The sequence below is a fragment of the Podarcis tiliguerta genome, assembly GCF_965153285.1.
Source record: "Podarcis tiliguerta genome assembly, chromosome: 1".
NCBI lineage: Eukaryota > Metazoa > Chordata > Lepidosauria > Squamata > Lacertidae > Podarcis > Podarcis tiliguerta.
The window spans coordinates 12,771,826-12,797,689 of record NC_139534.1 but is presented as its reverse complement, the minus strand read 5'-3'; the positions used below and the strand labels follow the sequence as shown (position 1 = coordinate 12,797,689).

Sequence of the window (25,864 nt, the reverse complement as noted above, 5' to 3'; positions counted from 1 at the left end):
TTGTGGCCGACTCTGGGGTTGCGGGGCTCATCTCGCTTTATTGGCCGAGGGAGCCGGCGTACAGCTTCCGGGTCATGTGGCCAGCATGACTAAGCCGCTTCTGGCGAACCAGAGCAGCGCATGGAAATGCTGTTTACCTTCCCGCTGGAGCAGTACCTATTTATCTACTTGCACTTTGAACTGCTAGGTTGGCAGGAGCAGGGAGCGAGCAACAGGAGCTCACCCCGTTGCGGGGATTCGAACTGCCGACCTTCTGATCGGCAAGTCCTAGGCTCTGTGGTTTAATCCACAGCGCCACCTGCGTCCCTCCATGGGCCTTTTCTTTCTTACAACACCTGGGATAGCTCAGCCAGTAAAGCAGTTTAACATTTTAAAAAACTTCCCTATACAGTGGTACCTCAGGTTACGAATGCTTCAACTTACGTTTTTTCGGGTTACAAATGATTGTAACCCGGAGGTAAGTTGTCCAAGCTCTTGGAGGCTTCGCCACTGCCTGGAGGCAAACCCCAACATCGGTGGGGCCTACGGAGCTCTCAGAGGCCTCTGTGAATGCCGGGAGCCAAGCCCCGACATCTGCGGGCCCTGCAGAGGCTCTGGAACTGGGCTCCAGCCATAGGAGCTCTCTGAAGCCTCCACGAATGCCGGGAGCCAAGCCGATACCTGAAGGAGCGTCTCCACCCCCATCGTTCAGCCCGGACATTGAGATCCAGCGCCGAGGGCCTTCTGGCGGTTCCCTCATTGCGAGAAGTGAGGTTACAGGGAACCAGACAGAGGGCCTTCTCGGTAGTGGCGCCCGCCCTGTGGAACACCCTCCCTTCAGATGTGAAGGAAATAAGCAGCTACCTTATCTTTAAAAGACATCTGAAGGCAGCCCTCTTCAGGGAAGTTTTTAATATTTAATGCTGTACTGTTTTTAACACTTGATTGGGAGCCGCCCAGTGTGGCTGGGGAAACTCAGCCAGATGGGCAGGGTATGAATAATAAATTATTATTATTATTAAATTATTATTGTGGAAGAGGACCATGAGCCCCTTCCAAACAGTGAGTGCACGTAAGAAAAGAATGTCTTATTTATTTTATAGTACAGTACATTGATTATTGGGGACACAGGTGGCGCTGTGGGTTAAGCCACAGAGCCTAGGACTTGCTGATCAAAAGGTCCGTGGTTCGAATCCCCGTGACGGAGTGAGCTCCCATTGCTCGGTCCCTGCTTCTGCCCACCTAGCAGGTTGAAAGCACGTCAAAGTGCATGTAGATAAATAGGTACCGCTTCAGCGGGAAGGTAAACATCGTTTCCGTGCGCTGCTCTGGTTCGCCAGAAGCGGCTTAGTCATGCTGGCCACATGACCGGAAGCTGTATGCCGGCTCCCTCGGCCAATAAAGTGAGATGAGCGCTGCAACCCCAGAGCCGGCCACAACTGGACCTAATGGTCAGGGATCCCTTTACCTTTACATTGATTATTGCCTTCATTTTATGGATCAATGGTCTCATGAAACAGTAAAATTTGTGTTAAATTGCTGTTTTAGGGGGTGTTTTTCATCGTCTGGAACGGATCAATCCACTTTCCATTACTTTCAATGGGAAAGTCCGCTTCAGGTTAAGAACAGACTTCCGGAACCAATTAAGTACTTAACCTGAGGTACCAGGTACCTCTGAAGAATTGCCTTCAGATGGCTCAGGAGTCGGTAAGCTGCTGGCTGGCTGCACACCCAGGATTTTTGGTGATGCCCAAACCTAGCAAAAATCTGGGACATGTACTTCAGCAGACTGAACAAATGCAGTAGTTCCTATCCACTACTGTAATGTGTAATTGAAATGATTTATGAATCTTTCTTCCATCTCCCTTCTCCACTTCCCTTCCCTTTGAGGAAGTTTGGCTTGTAAGCTCCTCAGGGCAGGGAACTGTCCCCTTACACAATTTAAACTGGTATGCATGCTGACGGAACAACAATATTAACACCAGCTAAACGTAACAATTTACTTCTATTATTATTTTTTAATTAAAAAATATTAAATTTTACATACCAAATTTCCATTTAAACATATCAATCGCCTTTACATTTAGGATTCTCAGAATCCTTTGATTTCCCTCCACCCTTCTCTGGTTTCCATTGTACATCCCTTTTTATTCAACTTATCCTTTTCCCCCCAATTTGTTATATCTATTATTAACTTTTTCATTATATTTTGTCTTTCACAAATATTATTCTAATCCTGCCAAAGTTTATAACTGTTTAAATGTTCTCTTAAGTAACCTATAAATTTTACCCATTCTCTCTTAAACTTCTTGTCGTCCTGGTCTCTGATTCTCCCGGTCAATTTACTTCTATTTGTCCATTTACTAAATCTTTGCGGATGTATACAAAAGACAGAAGCATACTCTCCTTGCATGGGCCGGCCTTATCTCCAGCTTTCCCCTTTTATATTCAGTTGACGTTTAGCAGGATGTCTTTGAAAAAGAATGACCTCTGGTTCTGGCTTTGAATCATGTGCTGACACACATGCCTTCCTTTGCCAGCAGTGACCCAGTAATAATGCTCAATGGGCAATTTTCGGTCACACTTTTAGCCTAATTAATTGGCCCTGGGCCATGCGTTCGTGCCAAGATGACATCAATGGTGAATCCAGCAACCTACACGAGTCCCAGCCTTATTTGCGTTCCCTGCTTATGTGCAATCCTTTTATATCCAATGCTAGCCACCTTTCTGCCGGAAATCATCGATCTAGAGGTAGTTATTGCACTTTGGAGCTTTTGGTGTGTTTATCCTCATGTCTTAATGATGCCCCAACCAGGACAAATCCTCTGTTGTCCCTGAACCATTTCCAAGACAAAACAAAAGACCCTGTGAAATATAGTCGAGAGTGGATTTCATGCTCTTTATTCAGCTCATAGTGGTGAGGAGGAATGGAAGTTCCCCCAGAATGTCTGCTTTATATACATTATTTACACAATGGGCCCCACGTGACTGGCTAATTCCGGGGTTCTCCTGTAGGCCAATCAGGTCATGGATTCACCTCCATCTGGAGTTGGGTTGGGTGGCTCCTGTGGACCAATCAGACTGCTGCATTCTGGAGCTATTATTCTAGGACCAATCAGGCTACTGCATTCTGAATCCTATTGTTCTAGGACCAATCAGACTGCTGCATTTTGGATCCTATTCAACTCAGTACATAACACCCTGCTTTGAAACGTCAACCAAAAAGTTAACCACCAGAACTACCGCAACAGCCAAAGAAGCAGCAGTCTATATGGCGAGATAAAACATTGGTAATGATGTTCATAAATGTGCTTTTCGAAGTTGCATCTGAAAGTCCCCTTTATTTAATTGCTGGATTTAGCAGAGCGCCTGCCCGCCCATACCGCTTCAGTAAAACTGGTATCGACACCACAGAACAAAACAAGTTTAGAACTTGTCGAAAGTTATTTTAGTGTGGCAGCTCCTACACTTTGGGAACTCCCTGCCTACGTTCAAAGTAGTGCAGTGGTACCTCGGGTTAAGTACTTAATTCGTTCCGGAGGTCTGTTCTTAACTTGAAACTGTTCTTAACCTGAAGCATCACTTTAGCTAATGGGGCCTCCTGCTGCTGCTGCGCCGCCGAAACACGATTTCTGTTCTTATCCTGAAGCAAAGTTCTTAACCTGAAGCACTATTTCTGGGTTAGCAGAGTCTGTAACCTGAAGTGTCTGTAACCTGAAGCGTCTGTAACCTGAAGCGTCTGTAACCCGAGGTACCACTGTACACTTCTTGGCACCTGCTTAAAACATTTTTGTTTAGGCCTGCCTTTCCAGACATATATATGAAGATGTGGACGCGTTTATAATCTCTTTTGCTGTTAATTTTAATCAATTTTAAATGTTTTCCACTGTTCTCAGCTGATAATTTAACTCTGGGGCTTTTCTGAAGTAAAGCAATATATATACGTTTTGATCAATAAATAAAACTGTTAAGTTGTGGGCGAACATATCAGACGACACAGCGATTCTTCCAAAGCAGCTCTTTATTTGTAAGCTGGAACAGAACTAAGCTGAGGAGCTCAGTCAGCCTGCTTATATAGAGCTCCAGAACAATCGCAACTGTTGCCATTTTCTAAAACTATCCAATCACTGGACGTCACTTTTCAATCCTTCATTTGCATACAAAACTATCCAATCACTGAACGTCACTTTTCGATCCTTCATTTGCATAACTATCTACAGTATCCCCCTGCTGGCCCAGGGTGAGAACTTCAGTACATAACAAAAACAATACAGTGGTGCCCCGCAAGACGAATGCCTCGCAAGACGGAAAACCCGCTAGACGAAAGGGTTTTCCGTTTTCAGAGGTGCTTCGCAGGACGAATTTCTCTATGGGCTTGCTTCGCAAGACGATTATGTCTTGCGATTCTTGAGGGTTTTTTTGCTCCCCATCCCCTTTTTCTAAGGCGCTAAGCTGCTAATAGCCTTTTAGCAGCTAATCCGCTAATCCCTTAAGCCTTTAATAGCCGCTAATAGCCGCTAATAGCCGCTAAACCGCTAATAGCGCTAATCCGCTAATAGGGTTGCTTCGCAAAACGAAAAAACCGCTAGACGAAGAGACTCGCGGAACAGATTAATTTCGTCTTGCGAGGCACCACTGTATAGCAGATCGAGTTCAACAACAGCCTCTCTTTTACTGTCTCCAGTTTAAAAAAACAACAAAAAAAACCCAAACAATATTTGGGTGAAATAAGCTCTCGCCCATTTCCAGTTGAACAATTTATGTAGCTGAACCAGTTCATCAGCTGCAGAGTGAACAAGGTGGCAGAAAACAGCCTCCTTCCCTTGAAGCCCTTCTAAAAGTAAAAAGCCATTAAGAAGGGAGAGCAGGAAGTTGCCCATCAAAAGTAAGCAGCGCCTAGACAGTAGCCTGAGCCAGGCACACAGGAGACACTGTCATTTCCACCAGGGTGAGATGGGTTGTATTTGTACTTCCATCAAGGGAAGTAATAGTGCCACTGTATTCTGCTCTGGTCAGACCTCACCTGGAGTACTGTGTCCAGTTCTGGGCACCACAGTTCAAGAAGGACACTGACAAACTGGAACGTGTCCAGAGGAGGGCAACCAAAATGGTCCAAGGCCTGGAAACGATGCCTTATGAGGAACGGCTAAGGGAGCTGGGCATGTTTAGCCTGGAGAAGAGAAGGTTAAGGGTGATATGATAGCCATGTTCAAATATATAAAAGGATGTCACATAGAGGAGGGAGAAAGGTTGTTTTCTGCTGCTCCAGAGAAGCGGACACGGAGCAATGGATCCAAACTACAAGAAAGAAGATTCCACCTAAACATTAGGAAGAACTTCCTGACAGTAAGAGCTGTTCGACAGTGGAATTTGCTGCCAAGGAGTGTGGTGGAGTCTCCTTCTTTGGAGGTCTTTAAGCAGAGGCTTGACAACCATATGTCAGGAGTGCTCTGATGGTGTTTCCTGCTTGGCAGGGGGTTGGACTCGATGGCCCTTGTGGTCTCTTCCAGCTCTATGATTCTATGATTCTGTTAGCAGTTATTGCTAAAGATGCACCTATATGCATATAAATTGGCACCTACAATATTATGTAATATTCATCCCCATTTTAGGGGGGTGATGCCTTCCTCTTTGGGGGGACAACATGTAAATGCCCATCCTATCTGTGAGTGGACGTGGTTTTGCTTTTCTGAGAAATAACCAGTTGTACGCAATATATCCCAAGCATAGAGGTGTCCATGCAAATGTGAGATTCCCAGCAACTTCCACATTCCTTTGCTCCTGGCAGAAAAGCCTCTCCTGAGTGGGAGAGAAGCAACATTACTAAGGGAAGCAGGTGGCGCTGTGGTCTAAACCACTGAGCCTCTTAGGCTTGCTGATCGGAAGGCCGGCGGTTTGAATCCCCGTGACAGGGTGAGCTCCCATTGCTCTGTCCCAACTCCTGCCAGCCTAGCAGTTCAAAAGCAGGCCTGTGCAAGTAGATAAATAGGTACCACTGCAGTAGGAAGGTAAACAGTGTTTCCGTGTGCTCTGGTTTCCATCACGGTGTTCCATTGCGCCAGAAGCGGTTGAGTCATATTGGCCACATGAACCGGAAAGCTTTCTGTGGACAAACGCCGGCTCCCTTGGCCTGAAAGCGAGATGAGCGCCACACTCATAGTCGTCTTTGACTGGACTTAGCCGTCCAGGGGTCCTTTACCTTTTCTTTTTAACTTTAAAAACTTCAAAAACGTAAATGTAAAAACATATAATCATGATCATAAATAATTTGATTAATTTATTTGATTGTCCAAGCTATCTCAGGATGGGCATACGTGTTACACTTTGTTTTGACTGAAGTGAGATAGAAGATAAAAGGGTGGATCCAGACCCAGATATACTTAGAGTAGATCCATTGAACTTAATGGGACTTAAACTAACTTCAGCAAAGTCCTTAACCCTAGAGCTTTTATGAGCCAACAGCAAAGCTTCTGTCGCCTTTGGCTGGACTTTACCATCCAGGAGTCTTTTAATTGAAATAATTGAAATACTTTTATTGTCACATGTACAACTTGTATACAGTGAGATTACAAGAGCACCCCCCCCCTCAGCTCTCTTAGTCTTAATTCCCCTTGTTTACTGACGCACACCCACCAAACCCGAAAGTCAGTTGCCCTGTTGTTATCTTTTCATTCAGCAGCCTAACAGCCCACGGATAGAAGCTGTTCTTTACCCTGTTGGTGCGACTAATCATGCTTCTATATCTTCTGCCTGAGGGCAGGAGATCAAGAAAGTGCCGGCCAGGGTGTGAATCATCCCTGAGAATTTTCCTCACTCTCCTGAGGCAACGTTCTTCTGCTATTTCATCCAGCGGATTCACGGGACAGCCCATAATATCTTGTGCTGTATTCACCACCCTCTGTAGGCACTTCTTATCAGATGATGTCAAACCAGCGTACCACACCGTGATGCAGTATGAAAGGACACTTTCTATTGTGGACCAGTAGAAGGAGATCATCAAATGTTGATTGACATTGTTCTTCCGCAAGACTCTGAGGAGATGGAGTACCTTTACCTTTTACCTATATGCAACAATAATAGAAGTAGAGACTTAGAATCATAGAATCATAGTTAGAAGAGACCACAAGGGCCATCGAGTCCAACCCCCTGCCAAGCAGGAAACACCATCAGAGCATTCCTGGCATATGGTTGTCAAGCCTCTGCTTAAAGACCTCCAAAGAAGGAGACTCCACCACACTCCTTGGCAGCAAATTCCACTGTCGAACAGCTCTTACTTCAATGAAACATTTTCAGGATGAAAACATTACAATGCAGAAACAGCAATATTTAAATAAATTTAAATAAATTCATTAAATAAATGAATTGTTGCATAAGGACTGGGGGCTGAATGTGAGCAGGTTGTGTTAGGAAAAGCCAGCAAGGGAGTTCAAAGGCCAGACATGCCTGGGATAGCTCAGCTGGTAGAGCGATGAGACTTTTAATGTCAGGGTCATGGGTTCGAGCCACATTTAAACAAAAAAATTCCTACATTGCAGGGGGTTGGACTAGATGACCCTCAGGGTCCCTACAAACTCAACGATTCTATGATAAGTGAGATTTGAACCAGAATTTTTCCTGGGTGTTCATTCGTGCTACCACACAACAAGGCATGATAACATTTGAGCAGCCCAAATGTAGCCCATAACACATATACAGAAACTCACTTCTTCCTTTTTAATGAACGGCAGCCACTAGCAGACACCAAGACTGGAAACTGCACAATAACATTTGCGTGTCAATAGCTCATCCTTGAGCACGTGCACTATAAAACTTTCCTTGCTGAACAGTCCTCCCCTTAGCCGCTGGATGGCAAAACAAGAGGAAAGCGAAATAGCAAAAACTGTCATTTTAAAGGGAGGATTTGCAATTGCTGCCCTCTGGTGGAGATGATGCAAAACCAAAAGTGTGGAGAACAGGCAATTGCTTCCACGTTTAGCCTTGTTATCCTCCCAGAATAGTCAAACGCCTCCGAGTCACCACCACATCTTGCAGTAATAGTCAATTTTGCACACATCAAATAGGTAATTTGTGGGATTTGCCGGTTCACATTACGGCCACTGCCTTAAATAGCTTCTGAATACAAAGGCAAATCTTCTATTTTTGGATGATAGGTAGCTCTAAAAAAACGGGGGGGGGAAACGAAAATCATGGCCACTGGTCCCATCACCTCCTGGCAAACAGAAGGGGAAGAAATGGAGGCAGTGAGAGATTTTACTTTCTTGGGCTCCATGATCACTGCAGATGGTGACAGTAGTCACGAAATTAAAAGACGCCTGCTTCTTGGGAGAAAAGCTATGACAAACCTAGACAGCATCTTAAAAAGCAGAGACATCACCTTGCCAACAAAGGTCCGTATAGGTAAAGCTATGGTTTTCCCGGTAGTGATGTATGGAAGTGAGAGCTGGACCATAAAGAAGGCTGATCGCCAAAGAATTGATGGTTTTGAATTCTGGTGCTGGAGGAGACTCTTGAGAGTCCCATGGACTGCAAGAAGATCAAACCTATCCATTCTGAAGGAAATCAGCCCTGAGTGCTCACTGGAAGGACAGATCGTGAAGCTGAGGCTCCAGTACTTTGGCCACCTCATGAGAAGAGAAGACTCCCTGGAAAAGACCCTGATGTTGGGAAAGATGGAGGGCACAAGGAGAAGGGGACGACAGAGGACGAGATGGTTAGACAGTGTTCTCGAAGCTACCAGCATGGGTTTGATCAAACTGCGGGAGGCAGTGGAAGACAGGAGTGCCTGGCGTGCTCTGGTCCATGGGGGTCACAAAGAATCGGACACGACTAAACAACAACATTGCTCTAAAGGGACACACCCTAGAGAGGCATCATGGAAGGGCAAGCCATTTCCCCCAATAATTATACCAGGGATTCTTGCTTGCTCTTGGGTTTTATCGCTGTCAACGCAACAGCCTCCCAAGGGGGACGTGATAAACCAAGATTAACCTCCAGGGAGATACTTTGGTGCTCCAGTTGTCGTCGGGAGTCCAGATTGCATCAGCTCCAGCTCATGTGGTCAGGGATGATGGGAGCTGTGGTACAATGAAATGTGGAGGGCATCAAGTTGGCTACCATATTTGCTGCTGCCATGTAGCCTCTTTGGAACGGATGAGGCACAAGAAGAAAGAGAGGAGCGAGGCTCTAGGACAGGGGTGAGGGAACTGCCGCCCTATGGCCAGTTCCAGTCTGTGAAGCCTCCCCACCTGGCCCACTGAGCTTCCAGCCAAGACTCTCTGGAGTCCATCCCTTTGCCACCCGTTGCTCCTGGAGAATCAAGAACAAGTGCTGGAACCACTAGCTAGGTTTTGGGGCAACTTTCCAAAGCACATACTTAATTGTTTTTCTGCTTTTCCTAGCGTCTCTGAAATACACTCGTAGTTGAGTGTTGATTTCATGCTCTTTATTTCAGCTCGTGGCAAACAGTGAATGAGTGCTTTCCCCAAAAACCTCTGGATATATATACATTATTTACACAATGGGTCCCATGTGATTGGCTGATTCAACTCCCCTCCTGAAGCCTGATTGGACTGTTCCTGCAGGCCAATCAGGTTGCTGATTCACTTCCTCCTGGAGCCTGATTGGGCTGCTCCTGCAGACCAATCAGGTTGTTGCCTTCTAGGATCCAACCTGCCTATTGTTCTAGGATCCAAGCTCAGTAGGTAACACTCTCAGAGGTCATACGCCTTGGAACACAAGTCGCTGAAAATCACAAATGAGGACTGTTGCATTCAAGTCCTGCTTACAGACTTCCCATAGGCATCTGGTTGGCCACTGTGAAAAAAGGATGAAATTCTGGCCTAATCCAGGATGTCCTAATTCTGAGCAAAGTGTTAGTTGGATACACTCTACATAAATCCACATATAAAGTGCCCTTTCATACTGCATCACGGTGTGGTGCGCTGGTTAGACATCAACTGATAGGAAGTGCCTACAGAGGGGGGTGAATACAGCACAAGATATTATGGGCTGTCCCGTGAATCCGCTGGATGAAATAGCGGAAGAACATTGGCTCAGGAGAGTGAGGAAAATTCTCAGGGATGATTCACACCCTGGCCGGCACTTTCTTGATCTTCCACCTTCGGGCAGAAGATATAGAAGCATGATTAGTCACACCAACAGGGTAAAGAACAGCTTCTATCCATGGGCTGTTAGGTTGGTGAATGAAAAGATAACAACAGGGCAACTGACTTTCAGGTTTGCTGGGTGTGCGTCAGTAAACGAGGGGAATTAAGACTAAGAGAGCTGAGTGGGGGGTGCTCGTGTAATCTCACTGTATACAAGTTGTACAAGTGACAATCAAGTATTTCAATTTATTTCTACCTTGCCAGGATACATTAGTCTTCTGGCCCCCAAAGGTTGCCTTGGAATTAGCAAGGAGTAGAATTTTAAACAGTGATCAGGAACGGTTTTTCAGCCTGACAGCAGGTTTCTGGGAATTTCATACCAGTGGTGGCCAAAGGTAAAACTGGGCACAGCAATTAGTGTAATTTTTTACCTTTGTACAGTAGGCTAATTCACACACAATCTGACACAACCCGTTCCTTCCTCCCTACAGGCAAGCCAGAGGCAGAGGCAGAGGTCAATGATGTGTTCCAGTCAGGCAAAAATATTTGAGGATCACGGAGTGGGACAAGAGGGTCTGGGGAGAGGGTATGACACCAAGATCTGAGGTTCTTCCCGATTTAAAGCCAGCAAACAGCAAGGTTATCACATGAAAACGCCGCCCCGCATCCTCCAGAATTCATGGACACCGCTTGTCAATGCGTAGGCAGCGCATCGCGCGCATTCCTCTGGCGTGAACCCAACCAGCGCGGTCCCAACAGTTCTGACTCCGCGGTCTCTGGCTGACTTCTTAATGGAAGCTTCGATCAGCCAAGGCGACACGTAGTGATACGTTCTCCCGAGAATGCTGTAGGAAACATATCCCGATTTGTCGCCCGCGGCCCACCTGGCGTCATGGTCGTCAAAGCTTTCCACGTTGCACGCTATTTCGATTTGCCCGTTGTGTGGGAAAGCCATCGACTGCACGCCCTTCAGGCCTCCGGCGCTACTGCCCCGGACGGAGCCTGCGATCGCCTTGGCCGTAGCCAAGTCTTGCGTGTCGACAGTCACGTTGCAATTCATCACGTAAGGGCTGGCCCCAACCCCTGAAATGATAAAAAAATGAGCCACCGGTGTGAGTCAAAATTAATGGTTGTTAGGTTGGTTTGGCTTCTGCATCTACTCTTCAGATACGGTCGAGTAGTTTCTAAGCCTCGGAAAAGGACTTTGGCTAATCCTTCACTTATACACCAGGCAATATTCAGTATTCTTTATCAAGAGATTGAGTAGTACAGTTGTACCTTGGTTCTCGAACAGAATGCGTTCCGGGAGTCCATTCAACTCCCAGAACCGCTCAAAAACCAAGTCACGGCTTCTGATTGGCTGCAGGAGCATCCTGTAGCCAATTGGAAGCCGCAGAAGCCACGCCGGATGTCTGGCTTCTGAAAATCATTTGAAAACCGGAACAGTCCTTCTGGTTTCCGGGAGCCGAAACGTACAAGTTCCAAGGCGTTTGGCAACCAAGGTACGACTGTAGTTGGATCCAGCAAACCCAAGAAGAGTCCATAGCAGGCCTGGTGAGTTTTATGGCCTAGAGAAACTTCCCAGGACTGCAAATAAAGGTCTGGAGGAGTGAATATGATGCCCCCCACAGGCCCATATTTCCCAAGCTTTTACATAAATGCTCTGTAAGGAGAAGGGAAGTTGCAGAGCAAAGTCTGTTTCTCACACTGAGTACTGAACTACCTCGGTGCAAACAGAAGTCAGCCAGTGGTGAATCTAGTAAATAAATCAAAGGTACTGCACTCAAGACCTATTCCCCAGTGAAAAGCAGTTTTATATCTGCTTCTTTGTAAGCAACGTGAAAGAAGGAAGGGGAGAAACTCCACCTGGGATAAATCATCATTGCAAATTGTTCATGATGAAAAAAAGAGTGTGAAAGTTTAATATTTCTCCGAGGTCTTTTCTTTTCCTTTCCTCCTTGGAGTTCTGACTCATTGTCTTTGTAGTTTATGAGACAGAGCCTGGATAGAAACAAAGATCTTTACAGCAAACAAAAACAAAAAAAAGAACACAAACCCTCAAGGCCAAATTGTTGAGGTAGAGGGAAAATAAAAACAAATGCACTAATTAACATCTGGTGTGTGTTCCTTTCTCACAAACGCAAATGCAGTATGAGTGTGACAGCACTGGCAATAATAACTGGTTTAAGGATTCTTGCGGCAGAATGACGTCTGAAGAAACAGGATTTTAAAAAAAAATTGGATTATTCAATCAAAGTACATAAGGAGCTTTGTTTTATGCAGAGCATTTTTTAAGTAGGTTAATTCTAAGTGGGTCAATAGGAGAATAATTACTGTTATTCTCTTGATATCTACCTCCCCTCCCCATTCTATATTAAATATTTAACCAATTCTCTTCAATGGATTGTAGCAATGCCTCATCCGTCCTCCTTTCAAAACATTTGAAATAGTTTACTGGGCACAATCCAGGATAAGAAACAAGCCCCATTGATATTGTAGGGCTTGAAAAGAAAAGAAAAGAGAAATCAATGGTACACAAATGCTTGATAGTACATGCTCAAGAATGGCTGCAACGGACTGCTGTTGACCACATGATGACCAATTGTAAACTCACATGGAAACTCAGAAGTCAGGTGATTTAACCCCCTATTATTGCTGACAATTAATGTTGTGCAAATTATTTAAATGGACAATTTGCCTACTGGCAACGCAGCGGAGCCCAAAAGGGAGTTCTTTAGCCACTCCAGGAATTCTGGGATTTTTGTAGTTGTTGCTCTTCCAGGTCTCACATCTTTACACAGGGACTTAAGATACACAACACTCAAAATGCATCTTATAAGACAAGAATGGGGAAACCGTGGCCCTGCAAATGCTGTTGGATTCCAGTTCCCATCAGTTCCCAGTGAAGACAGCCCATGGTTATTGATTATGGGAGATGGATTCCAACAACATCTCTAGGGGTCACAGTTCCTCCACCCCTGTTTTAAGAGACAATCATTTATTGGTTTCCTTTTCAAAAAATTGCCTGCGTGGGAAAGTCAAAACCTTTGTAGACTTCAAGAAGGTTCTGGAGTTACCTGAAGGGATTCAACACAAAATATTGCTTACACTGGAATAGATTGATTGATTTGCGACCATTAATGGTTGCCATTAATTTGATCTGAACTGATTTTATAATGAATTGATTTTAGAATGCTGTATTATTTTACTGTTGTTAGCCACTCTGAGCCCAGCTTCGGCTGGGGAGGGCGGGATATAAATTTTAAAAAAATTAATTATTATTTATTATTACAGCCTACATCAAATTAAGAGCAAAAAGCTGCCAGGTGCCTCAAGGTCTTCTGCTCTTAAATACCTCTATGCATTTCCTGTTGCTTCTTGGTGCTCTCTCTTCCTCAATACCCCCACAAGTCGTCCTCTCCCCAGTCCTTTTGAATGGTACTTTATTCCCCATCCCCATCTCAAAAGCCTAAGCCTTCAGTCCTACAAGTGCAATTGGCTTGGAAATAAGTTCTAATGAACTCTGTAAAGCCCCAAGTAAGCAAAGACTGGGCAGCAAGCCTATGCAACTTTAATCCCTTATTAGTCTTCCTATCTTCCCTCTCTCAATTTTTGGTACACTCACCATAGCTGTCAACTTACAGATTTGAAAATAAGGGACCAGCAGCCTCGAAAATAAGGGATCAGCAGCCAAAATAAGGGATTTTCGGAGCACAGGTATGTTCAACTTCTGAGCCCCTCTGAGGCAAAGGCAGAAAGCCCAGCCAGCAGCCAAACAAAGCCTCAAGCAGTGGTTCCCACAGCGCAGCAACCCGGCAAAGGGGATGCAGCAAGGAAAACCACCATCACCTCTCCACTGGGAAGCACTGAGCAAAGGCGAGTCCCCAAGCAACACAGCCGATTTGATCGGCACAAGGCATGCAAGCTCCACCCCCCCAGTCTTAGACTTAGACTCCTTATTGGGTGAGCAACGCAGCCAAGCAACCCAGTTGGAGCCTCCCTCCTCCCTGGCCAGCATGGAGGGAGGGAGAGGAGCTGCTTCCTTTGAAACCCGGGAAATTTAAGGGACAGCATCAATAAGGGACAGCAGCGGGACACGGCACTGGGATAAGGGACTTTCCCGCCAAATAAGGGACAGTTGACAGCTATGACGCTCACTTGTCTCTTATCTGCATTCTCTCCCATTCTCAATATTTATATGTAAGCTCCTTGGGGCACAGACCACTGGGGAGTGGGCTATATTCCTCTGTGAAGTCCTAGAGACATTGATTGCCTTGTACACATGACAAAAACAGCAACAATGAACATTGCCATCATTTCATACCTGTTAAACCGTGACTTAAGGTAGGCGGCAGCCCTACATCAGGAATAACAGTGGCTGCGTTGAAAGCTCTACTGTTAAACCATCCCAGCTGTTTCCTTCTTTGAACCAGACTTTGCTTCTCTGGGAGATGAGCTTGGCCAAAAGGAAATATGCTGCATCCAGGAACACGGCAGACTAAGGTCTCTGCTATATCTGAGGGAAAAGAGGAACAGAAGGGAAGTACAACAGCTAAAACAGGGGTGGCAGCCTTTGGGGGCCAGTGAGTACTCTGGAATTTTGAAGGAGTGAAGTGGGTGCAATCACAAAATGGCCGCCGTGGGAACATGACGGAACACAAAATGGCGGTCAAGGGGATGTGGTGTAGCACAAAATGGAAGCTACATCTTAAAAAAAAACAGAAAAAAGAGACAGGACAAACAGGTCTGGGCATGCCCCACACTAGCGGACAGGGGCAGGGAAGCACCTCTCCTCTGTTCAGAATGGAAGAGGCCGTGATGATTGTCCAATTCTGGCCTCCAACGAAAAGTGGGCAGGTTTGAAGAGGCGTGTTCAATGTAGTAGAAGCCCTTGCCAGTGCCAACAAAAACTGAGCAGGAAAAGCAAAGGGTCTATTGCGCATTGTGGGTTTTGGAGGGAATCATTACTGGCATTTTTCTCGGGCACCAGGGGAGGCAGTGTCAGGCATATGGGCACCATCCTGGTGACCCTGAGCCAGAAGAAACACAACAAGAAAGACTAAGAGAGCAGCTAGGCTGTAGACTGGGGCTGCCTACTCTATACATATAATGCCACTTTTGAAAGAACTGCAGGGGCAACAAATTTGCCACCAAGCCAAGTTCAAGGTTCTCGTATCAACCTAAGAAACCCTAAACAACCTGAGACCTGGGTACCTGAAAGAAGATGGTGGCCTGCTGAGATCTATCTTGCAAAAGAAGAGGCTCGCCGGGTGCCTTTGTTACGTATCCTTAGACGCCAGGCAAAAACATTCCTCTTCTTCCAGGACTTTAGCTAACGAAACGATCAATGGCCTTTTAAACTGTGTGTATGGGGTTACTGTTTTTGTTTGTTATCATGGTATGCAATTTTGTGTTGCTCTTTCGTAAACCTCCCTGTGATCCTTAGATGAAGGGCGGTATAGAAAACAAACAAACACCCAGAGGAAAAGCCTTTTCCATTATGGCACCCAGTATGTGAGGGACGCGGGTGGCGCTGTGGGTTAAACCACAGAGCCTAGGACTTGCCGATCAGAAGGTCGGCAGTTCGAATCCCCACGACGGGGATAGCTCCTGTTGCTCAGTCCCTGCTCCTGCCAACCTAGCAGTTCGAAAGCACGTCAAAGTGCAAGTAGATGAATAGGTACCGCTCTGGCGGGAAGCTAAACGGCGTTTCCATGCGCTGCTCTGGTTCGCTAGAAGCAGCTTAGTCATGCTGGCCACATGACCCGGAAGCTGTACGCCAGCTCCCTCGGCCAATAAAGCGAGATGAGCGCCGCAACCCCAGAGTCGGTCACAACACGACCTAATGGTCAGGGGTCCCTTTACCTTTTTACCCAGTATGTGGGCACCCTCATCTCCCTTCAAAAATAAGGCAAGTGCTGTCTTTGTTACATGATTTGATGCGCGCTAAGAACATTTCTAATGTACCCAGGCATATGCTAGTTATTAATGCAGAGCTTTAAGGTAGAATTGGCTGCTTTTACTGTGATGGCTGTATTTTAGCACATTGTTTTTAACATATATATACATATATTTGTACTGCTGTGAACCTCCCTGGTGTTTCTTGTGAAGGGTGGGATTTTAATGTGTTAAACAAACACACATGCAGGCAACAGATCTGAGAAAGTGTGAATATGTGAGCAAGGTGGCAATTGGTTATCTAAAATGCTGTGCTGTCATTCCAGTTGTAAATTGTACAACCAGGCTTTGGAGTATACAATAAACAACTGCACTAAATGGTTTAGAATGGGGTTAGCCAACACCGTCCCCTCCACTTGTTATTAGACTTCAGTTCCCATCACCACTGACAAAGGGTCATGCTGGCTGGAGTTGGCGGGAGTTTGAATCCCAAGAACATTTGCAGAGTGCCACCTCGCCCTACCCCTAATAATAATAATAATAATAATAATAATAATAATAATAATAATAATTTATACCCCACCCATCTGGCTGAGTTTCCCCAGCCACTCTGGGCGGCTTCCAATCAAGTGTTAAAAACAATACAGCATTAAATATTAAAAACTTCCCTAAACAGAGCTGCCTTCCGATGTCTTTTAAAGAGAAGACAGTTGCTTATTATCTTGACATCTGAAGGGAGGGCGTTCCACAGGGCGGGCGCCACTACCAAGAAGGCCCTCTGTCTGGTTCCCTGTAACCTCACTTCTCGCAATGAGGGAACCGCCAGAAGGCCCTCAGAGCTGGACCTCAGTGGGGGCTGAACGATAGGGGTGGAGATGCTCCTTCAGTATACAGGATCGAGGCCGTTTAGGGCTTTAAAGGTCAGCACCAACACTTTGACTTGTGCTCGGAAACGTACTGGGAGCCAATGCAGATCTCTCAGGATTGGTGTTATGTGGTCCTGGCGGCCACTCCCAGTCACCAGTGTAGCTACCGCATTCTGGATTAATTGCAGTTTCTGGGTCACCTTCAAAGGTAGCCCCACATAGAGCGCATTGCAGTAGTCCAAGCGGGAGATAACTAGAGCATGCACCACTCTGGTGAGGCAGTCCGCGGGCAGATAGGGTCTCAGCCTGCGTACCAGATGGAGCTGGTAGACAGCTGCCCTGGACACAGAATTAACCTGCGCCTCCATGGATAGCTGTGAATCCAAAATGACTCCCAGGCTGTGCACCTGGTCCTTCAGGGGCACAATTACCCCAGGTAATTTAGAGAGATGCCTCTGCTTTGACAGAGGAACAATCCAACATCCCAGTGACTACATTAAGAATCCTTGGGTCAGATCTTGTACAGCCAAGATGGGGCCCTCCAGTTGTTGCTAGACTACAACTCTCATCATCCCTGACCAAAGGCCATGCTGGCTGGGGAAGATGGGAATTGGAGTCCAACCAACCACATATACTGAGGTCGCGACATTGACTACCCCGGCCTGTGCAGGATGTTCAGGTTCTGCTTACTTCGAGCCACTGTTCCGCACTCTTCCACATCGACACCCGACAAAGGGTAAATGGGCACCAGGTCTACTGCGCCAAGGCAAGGGTGGATTCCAGAATGTTCCGCCATATCTATTGAAGCAAAAGCCTCCACACAGGCAGCAACGACAGACCTGCCTAACAAAACACAAATAGGGCGAAAGAAACATTATCAAACCCATTTTTAAATAAATCTGAAAAGGAAAACTAAATCTTAGCCACTCTTGCCCCAAATGTGTTTTAATTAAAAACATTCACACACAAAGAAAGAGCATAGACAAACTCCCCGCAGCCCCTTGCGACTGTTTCTAGGTAACCCCTCTTTCTCATTTACACAAAGCACTAATTTTGGGAGAAATGTGAAGCTTTTATGACTATTACAAATCTACCCACCTTGAAGAAGGGTTCTTATTATATGCAACAAACACACTTTAAAAATATACTAACAAAATAGCCCACTTGGTATCTTGGAGGGTTTGCTATTGAATCACAATCTACAAGGGTGTATTTTTTGTGTGAAGTGCTGAACACAACCATGTTAATTATGGCCACCTGACATCCTCCTGCTAACTTTGTCTGACAAGACTGCTTTTGATTCACTTTGTAAACATCCCTACAGAACGTCCTTAGCAGAAAAGGTAAGAAAGAATATTTTATTCTGCTCCTCCTCCATCACAGAAGCCTGAATTCAAAAGTAAGCTTTGCTGCAGTCCAAACACAAATTACCTGAGAATACGTTCCCATTGAATTCAATAGAATTTAATTCTGAGTAGACATGGTTAGGAGTGTGATGTTAATTGGAGAACTGGCTCTTGTAAACCAGTGTTGAAGGAAAAATCTGCACAACACATCCCTCTCAAATCTAGCTGAATGTTATTTATTTTCAAAAACTGTTAAGAGGGCTTCCAGACAAGAGCTTCTTGTCACAAACGATCAGTCACAGCATAATTTTCTGTGTATGTGATTTTCATGCAACCATCCACCAAGGGGATTAAAATGTCACCCTTTTTTGGAAATATGTGCCTTTGTGTTGGTACTTGTTGTTTATATAATTTTTCAGCCGAGGATTTTTTTAAAGTCCTCATTTATCAAGGAAGCTAAACACCAGAGCATGTTTTTTGAGAGAAGCAATGCGTTTTAAAATGTACTGTTTTGCTCTCAGGTAAACATGTATACAACTGCAAACTTTGCATTCAAAAACACAACATTCAGAAGCCAATAATAATAATAATAATGTGAGCTGGGATATTTTAATACATATTTTTAAAACTTACCCAGTCTGTCAACTGGAGCTGCAATAGTTATGACGGACCTGTTATAGTCATAGTCAGAAAATATATTAAGCACAGTTGCTGGGAGATGCTCCTGGCCTATGGGGAGGGAAAAAATGGAACATTTATTGTGGTTCAATCAACAAATAAAGGCTTCCAATTTAGCTTAAGCACATGCTATGTTTTGAAGAGGTACATTCTGATCCTAAAACCACTGATTGCAAAATAAGTTCTGTCAAGCTAAATGGAGCATACATCGGTGCAAGCATGATAGATTAGAAAAATATTGAACAGTTTGGCTCAATGCAATCTGTGGCCTTAAAGATATTGCTCCCATCAGCTACAGTCAGTATGGCCAGTGGCCAGAGATGATGGGAATTATAGTCTAGTGTTATGTACTGAGTTGAACAGGATCCAAAATGCAGCAGTCTGATTGGTCCTAGAACAATAGGATCCAAAAGGCAGCAGTCTGATTGGTCCTAGAACAATAGGATCCAAAATGCAGCAGTCTGATTGGTCCTAGAACAATGCAGCAGTATGATTGGTCTGCAGGAGCCACCCAATCCAGCTCCAAATGGAAATGAATCCACAACCTGATTGGCCTACAGGAGAATTCTGGAATTAGCCAATCACGTGTAGCCCATTGTGTAAATAATGTATATAATGCAGATACTTTGGGAAAACATTCATTCCTCCTCACCACTAGGAGCTGAATAATGAGCATGAAATCCACTCTTGAGTATATTTCATCTAGCAACATGTTGGGGGCAACAGGTTCCCCACCCCTGTCTGAGAGAGTACAGATGGGCAACACAATCCAGGGCTTGTCACTATGAAAACCATCCTGGCTGAAATTCCCAATTCTTGGCAACTTCATTAACGGGTGAGGGCTGGTCCTCTTCTGCATCTGTTAGCCCTAAGTTTGTTCACACAATGAACTTCAGACTTAGCCTGAAAGAGATGCCAGGAGAAAAAACTCTTACAAGTACACAAACAAAAACGCCACCCCGAAGTTTTAGAATGTGTTAGTCAGTGATTAACAGATCAATGGGTTTCTTTTGTGCAACCACAGCTCATGCAAACTATATCCAAAAACTTCACAAAGGCTGCCATTTGGTAGGATTTCAGAAATGACTGGCTGACCAAACCATAGCTATCATAAAAACCAGAGGGCTGGAAGGGACTCAAGAGTGTCGTTTAGTCTCAGCTCCTTCCCCGAGGCAGGACTTTCTATACATACTTCACACACACACACACCCAACATACGGCTTCAGAGCTTCACGAACATCAACGTCATGTTTGGTTGGGTGGGTGAGAACAGAAAGCTCAAGCTTGAAGCTCAACTAATGTTTTCTCATCAAAGCTTCATTTGTGCCATGGGGCTTAGATACACCATCCGTTTCCAGGACCGTGGCTAACATTGGAATATGTACAGTCAAGTGCCTCTGAGAATGTGCAGAGTGCAATTTTCTTACCGAATCAACAACCCTGAAGTAGCAGGTAATGGGAAAGACTGAGAACCTAGGGAGCCACTGATAGCCAGAACAGATAATGCTGGACGAAATGGGCAGATAAGTCGGACATGGTATAAGGAAGGTTTTAAAAATTATTTTGATTGATCTCCCCCAGTTAAACAACCCTTCAATGGAAAATAATAAATAAATAAATAAACAATAATCACACTTGCCTTGATCATAATCATAGAATTGTAGAGTTGAAAGGGACCCTGAGGCTCATCTAGCCCACCCCCCTGCAATGCAGAAATGTGTAGTTGTCCCATACAGGGATCGAACCTGCAACCTTGGCATTATCAGTACCATGCTCCAAGCAGCTAAGCTGTGCTTCTGGTACAATGGAGAAAGAGGCTTTGACATGACCAACTTATTGGGGGGGGCAACTCCCCCCCCCCATTAGTGGCGCAATTAGTGCCAGCACCATCTGTTAAGAGTTTGGGTGTAATCTTCGACACCTCCCTTTCCATGTAGGCGCAGATTGCAGCTATAACAAAGGCAGCATTTTTTCATCTCCGCCAAGCTAAGCAGTTGGCTCCTTACCTCTCTTGCCCTGACCTAGCCACTGTGATCCACATGACGGTCACCTCCGGACTGGATTATTGTAACTCACTCTACGTGGGGCTGCTCTTGAGACTGACCCAGAAACTCAACGGGTGCAGAATGACGCAGCGAGACTCCTTACGGGGTCTTCGCTGCGAGATCACATTCATCCGGTGCTATACCAGCTGCACTGGCTCCCGGTGGAGTACAGGATCAGGTTTAAGATGCTGGTTTTAACCTTTAAAGCCCTATACAGCCCAGGACCCTCGTACCTACGGGACCGCCTCTCCTGGTATGTCCCATGGAGGACCTTATGGTCTTCAAACAAAAACATCTTGGAGGTCCCGGGCCACAGGGAAGTTAGGCTGCCCTCAACCAGAGCCAGGGCTTTTTCGGCTGTGGCCCCGATCGGGTGCAACGCTCTGTCACAAGAGACTAGGGCCCTGTGGGACTTGACATCTTTCCGCAGGGCCTGCAAGACCAGGCCTTTGGCCAAGGCACAGCCTGACCCCCTCCTTTAGTAATCCTCACAGAACTCTAACCCAATGGTTGCCATTAATTTGATTTGAACTGATTTTATAATGAATTGATTTTAGAATGCTGTATTATTTTGCTGTTGTTAACTGCTCTAAGCCCGGCTTCGGCTGGGGAGGGCATGATATAAATTATTATTATTATTATTATTATTATTATTATTATTATTATTCTTCTTCTTCTTCTTCACTCCATCTAACTGACGTCTGCCCTTTTCTGTCAATACACAGTTTTGGATCTATCCTAAGTACTTTTGGCATTCAGGTATGACTGCATGGAGGGGCACCCATGAAAGAACAGGTCACATCCAGTCAGCATCAGACTAAAGGGGATCCTGCTCACATAAGGCTCCCTCCACCATCAGGATTTGCATCCCAGGGCAGGCTGTCCTATTGTCAGGGACTGGGCAGAGGAGGAATGGCGGAGACTGCCTCCCCAGCCTGACCCTTCCAGAGAAGAAGGAGACAGTTCAGAATTATAACAGGGGTTTGAGGGAGGTCACAGCTCAGAGGCAGGTGAGGGGGAAAGCTGGGAAATAATGGGAGAGGAAGAGGAGGAGGAAGAAGAGAAAGCATCAGAGGGGCAACAACTGACGGACACAGTGTCTTTGGAAAGCATTCCAGACACCACCCCTATCCCAGAATCCGGCAAGCCTTGAAAGTAGGAGAGCAAAGGGCTCAGAGGGCCCTCAGCACCACCTGTAGGGGAGGTGACAATGACGAATGAGGAAGTGGGAGAAAAGAAGTGTGGAGAGTCACTTGAGACAATGCCATTATCCCAAGAGGCTGTGTTCCAAGCCTCTCTCTGTAAATAAAGCCAGTGTGGTGTAGTGGTTAAGAGCAGTAGACTCGTAATCTGGTGAACCAGGTTCGATTCCACATGCAACTGCTGGGTGACCTTGGGCTAGTCACACTTCTTTGAAGTCTCTCAGCCTCCCTCACCTCACAGAGTGTTTGTTATGGGGGAGGAAGGGAAAGGAGATTGTTAGCCGCTTTGAGACTCCTTAGGGTAGTGATAAAGCGGGATATCAAATCCAAATCCAAACTCTAAATACTGAATAAAAAGCAGATGGTAAGAACTTTTCCTTGTCTTGTACGTTCCTGGCAACCAGCCATGGGAGCTGCCTACTGCCGCCTGACACCTATGTGCACTCTTTGCACTGGCATTGGTCCCCTTCAAACAAACACTGGTTGCGCATCAGACAGAGGCCTATGTGCATGAAGATGGATAGGGCTCCTTCCACAGGCAATACCGAGGGTGGGCTAGCCAAGTGCATTCCACAGGGCTCCTCCACACCACTATAGGAAAGGCCTTATCCCTTGTCTCAACCAACTGGACAAACTTATTCCACACATGCTTAAGTTCCAAAGAGGAGTTCAGTGGAATTCTAAGCAAACGTGCCTAGAACTGGGTTGCAGATGTTTTAATTTTGGCTAGACCAGGTATATTTGGAGTAAGGTAAAGATAAAGGGAAGGGACGTGGGTGGCGCTGTGGGTTAAACCACAGAGCCTAGGGCTTGCCAATCAGAAGGTCAGCAGTTCAAATCCCCACGACGGGGTGAGCTCCCGTTGCTCAGTCCCTGCTCCTGCCTACCTAGCAGTTCGAAAGCACGTCAGAGTGCAAGTAGATAAATAGGTACCACTCCGGCGGGAAGGTAAACGGTGTTTCCGTGCAGTGCTCTAGTTCGCCAGAAGTGGCTTAGTAATGCTGGCCACATGACCCGGAAGCTGTACGCCGGCTCCCTCGGCCAAAAAAGCGAGATGAGCGCCGCAACCCCAGAGTCGGCCACGACTGGACCTAATGGTCAGGGGTCCCTTTACCTTTACCCTTTAAGTGCAGGATGATGACATTAATATGCAACCTGAGGGTTTAAAAGCATTTTCATGTTTGAGATATGCTAAAGAGAAAAAATAAAAAATATGCTTGAGATATTCTAAAACGAGAAATTATAAAGAAAGTGCATATTAGATCCTCGCTTTATTGGCCAAAGGAGCCGGCGTTTGTCCGCAGACAGCTTCCAGATCATGCGGCCAGCATGACTAAGCCGCTTCTGCCAACCAGAGCTGCGCACGTAAACGCCGTTTACCTTCCCGCTGGAGCGGTACCTATTTATCTACTTGCACTTTGATGTGCTTTTGAACTGCTAGGTTGGCAGGAGCAGGGACCGAGCAATGGGAGCTCACCCCGTTGCGGGGATTCGAACCGCCGACCTTCTGATCGGCAAGTCCTAGGCTCTGTGGTTTAACCCACAGCGCCACCCATGTCCCATATTTGGAGTAGATCCACATTATTCTTACCATTATCCTCACAAACTGCAGCTCTTGCTACTTTCTCAACAATGTCCTTTCTTCTTCCTTCTGAAATGTTTAGCAAACAAGCAGCCAGACGCAAGCCAGTTCTGCCAGAAGTCATTTTCGCCCCTGTAATAAAAGGATACTCCTTAATTCCAACAGAACAGGCAAGGTACCAGTAGCATTCTCCAATGGTGATGTCAAAGTGTTCCTTCTCTCTCAACAGGAGGAAACCGCTTCCAGTCACTTCACGATATCCCTCAGCCCAGGACAAAATCCCTACATGAAAGCATTTGTTTCCATGCTGACATTCACACAAATCTTGTGGATGCAAATCATAGCATATGACACCGCCACGTAGGTCTCTGGCTGTTTTTGGACTATAACTCCCATCATCCCTACCTAGCAAGCCCAGTGGTCAGGGATGATGGGAAATGTAGTCCAGAAACAGCAGAGACCAAAGGTTGGGAAAACACTGCTATGTGGCTTTAAATCCCAGTCTCTCTGTGCACTGGGAAGCTAAAATTGGATGCCCCTTCTGGAGAGTACATTTACAGACATGCACATGTGTAAGTAACACTGTCATAAATTACGATCTGCACCATGCAATTCTGCCTAGCAAGCCCATCTTGACCAAGTGCAGCTGTGTTGTGAAATTCTCCACATTGTTATAGATTAAATGCCAAATTTAGGTTGCAATCTAGATGCTTCCAGACGATTGTTTAAAAATGGGGTCGGTGCTCCTTGTGGATGCTTTTTGCAGCACCCACAACACCACTGACATCAAAATGACAGCCTGTATCCCCCCCCCCCCCATTTAACACAGATTCGCACTTTCTCGTGGAAATCAAATGATTGTTTTCTCTTTTTTGATACCAATTACCCTTTTATCTCAGCGCCCTGTACTAAATCCCTATATAAGGGAATAGGCTCCACTGAACAATGTGTGCCTTACTTTTTGAGTAGGCTCGTACAGGATTGCACTGACTGCGTTGTTTTCACTTTTAAAACGTATTTTGCTCGAAATGATTTCAGTATAAGGAAGAAAACAATGAGACTTTTGTTTCACTACTTCTATCTTATTTGATCGCGGCATGTATGATCGGGTAAAATTATACAGCAAACCCAAGCTGGGGGGAAAAGGCTGCCGCACGAATCGCCAAAATTAAGACAGAGCCGTATCTAGACTAACTGGTGGTCTACGGTACTTACAATGTTTGGAAACAAGTCTGGTCGGCTCGCAGAGCAGGTTCAGGGTATTTTGCTATTAACCAATACTAGTATTGCAGCATCCGACCAGACAGCAACTGCGCCAAAATCTGTAAAGCGCGGAGGCAAAACAAACCTAAGACTTCCAACAACGGGAACTTTTTCCTTCTTTCTGTGACTGTCCCTTCCAGACTGCAAACGCCACGTGAGTTTTGGAAGGTTAGTGCTTTGCTGGGAGCCTCTTCCGGGAAACTGGTGTGTGACTATTTTCACGCTGCTGTTGGTGCGGGATTTGTTGCGTGCGCTCCACCTCCCCTCGCTCCTCCCGGGAATTGCATCGCTCCGTGGATTCAGTTCGCGCTGAGATTTGAATCGCTCTGCAGATTCCTCTGCAAGAAAAGGTTGGTTACAGGAAAGAGCTCGGAGATGCCAGCTTTGTTCCTCTCCCTTTGCAAAGTCTGCTTTCGCGCAATCTTGTGTTCGTTTCTTTTTATATTGGATGGGCACTGATTAGGTAGCATCGCCTACCTTAGCAAGGGTGTAGCGGCGGCGGCGGGGGGGGGGGAGCAGCTGCCGCCCCAAAAAATAAAGTAAACAAATAGAAAATAAAAGTAGAAAGGTTTTGACAGATTGTTCCGAGCCCTTGGGGTCAAAAGGAAATAATTAAAAACATTTAATCCCGAATCTGCTAGACAGAGCCAGGCAGAAGCTGGTGGGTGTCTTGCACACACACACCCAACATAAATCCTGGCTATGCCCATGCATAAAAAGCAGAGACATCACCTTGCCAACAAAGGCCCGTATAGTTAAAGCTATGGTTTTCCCAGTAGTGACGTATGGAAGTGAGAGCTGGACCATCAAGAAGGATGATGGCTGAAGAATTGGTGCTTTTGAATTATGGTGCTGGAGGAGACTCTTGAGAGTCCCATGGACTGCAAGAAGATCAAATC

The 25,864-nt window shown here is 45.8% G+C and overlaps 1 protein-coding gene across 2 annotated transcripts; it reads right to left on the bottom strand.

Annotated features, from left to right (window-relative positions):
* Positions 1-9,406: 9,406 nt before the first annotated feature.
* FTCDNL1 (formiminotransferase cyclodeaminase N-terminal like) lies at positions 9,407-25,385 on the bottom strand. Of its 2 annotated transcripts, none has more exons than XM_083413082.1 (6): positions 24,918-25,385; positions 23,712-23,834; positions 18,829-18,924; positions 17,540-17,692; positions 14,410-14,601; positions 9,407-11,168 (listed from the first exon to the last, which is right to left on the bottom strand). In XM_083413082.1, the coding sequence occupies exons 2-6, from the start codon at positions 23,824-23,826 to the stop codon at positions 10,729-10,731; spliced, it is 996 nt and encodes a 331-aa protein (XP_083269208.1). In that variant the 5' UTR covers positions 23,827-23,834; positions 24,918-25,385; the 3' UTR covers positions 9,407-10,728. The 2 variants fall into 2 exon arrangements, with proteins under 2 accessions (XP_083269208.1, XP_083269209.1); XM_083413083.1 differs by having other exon boundaries at positions 25,051-25,385.
* Between the last annotated feature and the right edge of the window lie 479 nt (positions 25,386-25,864).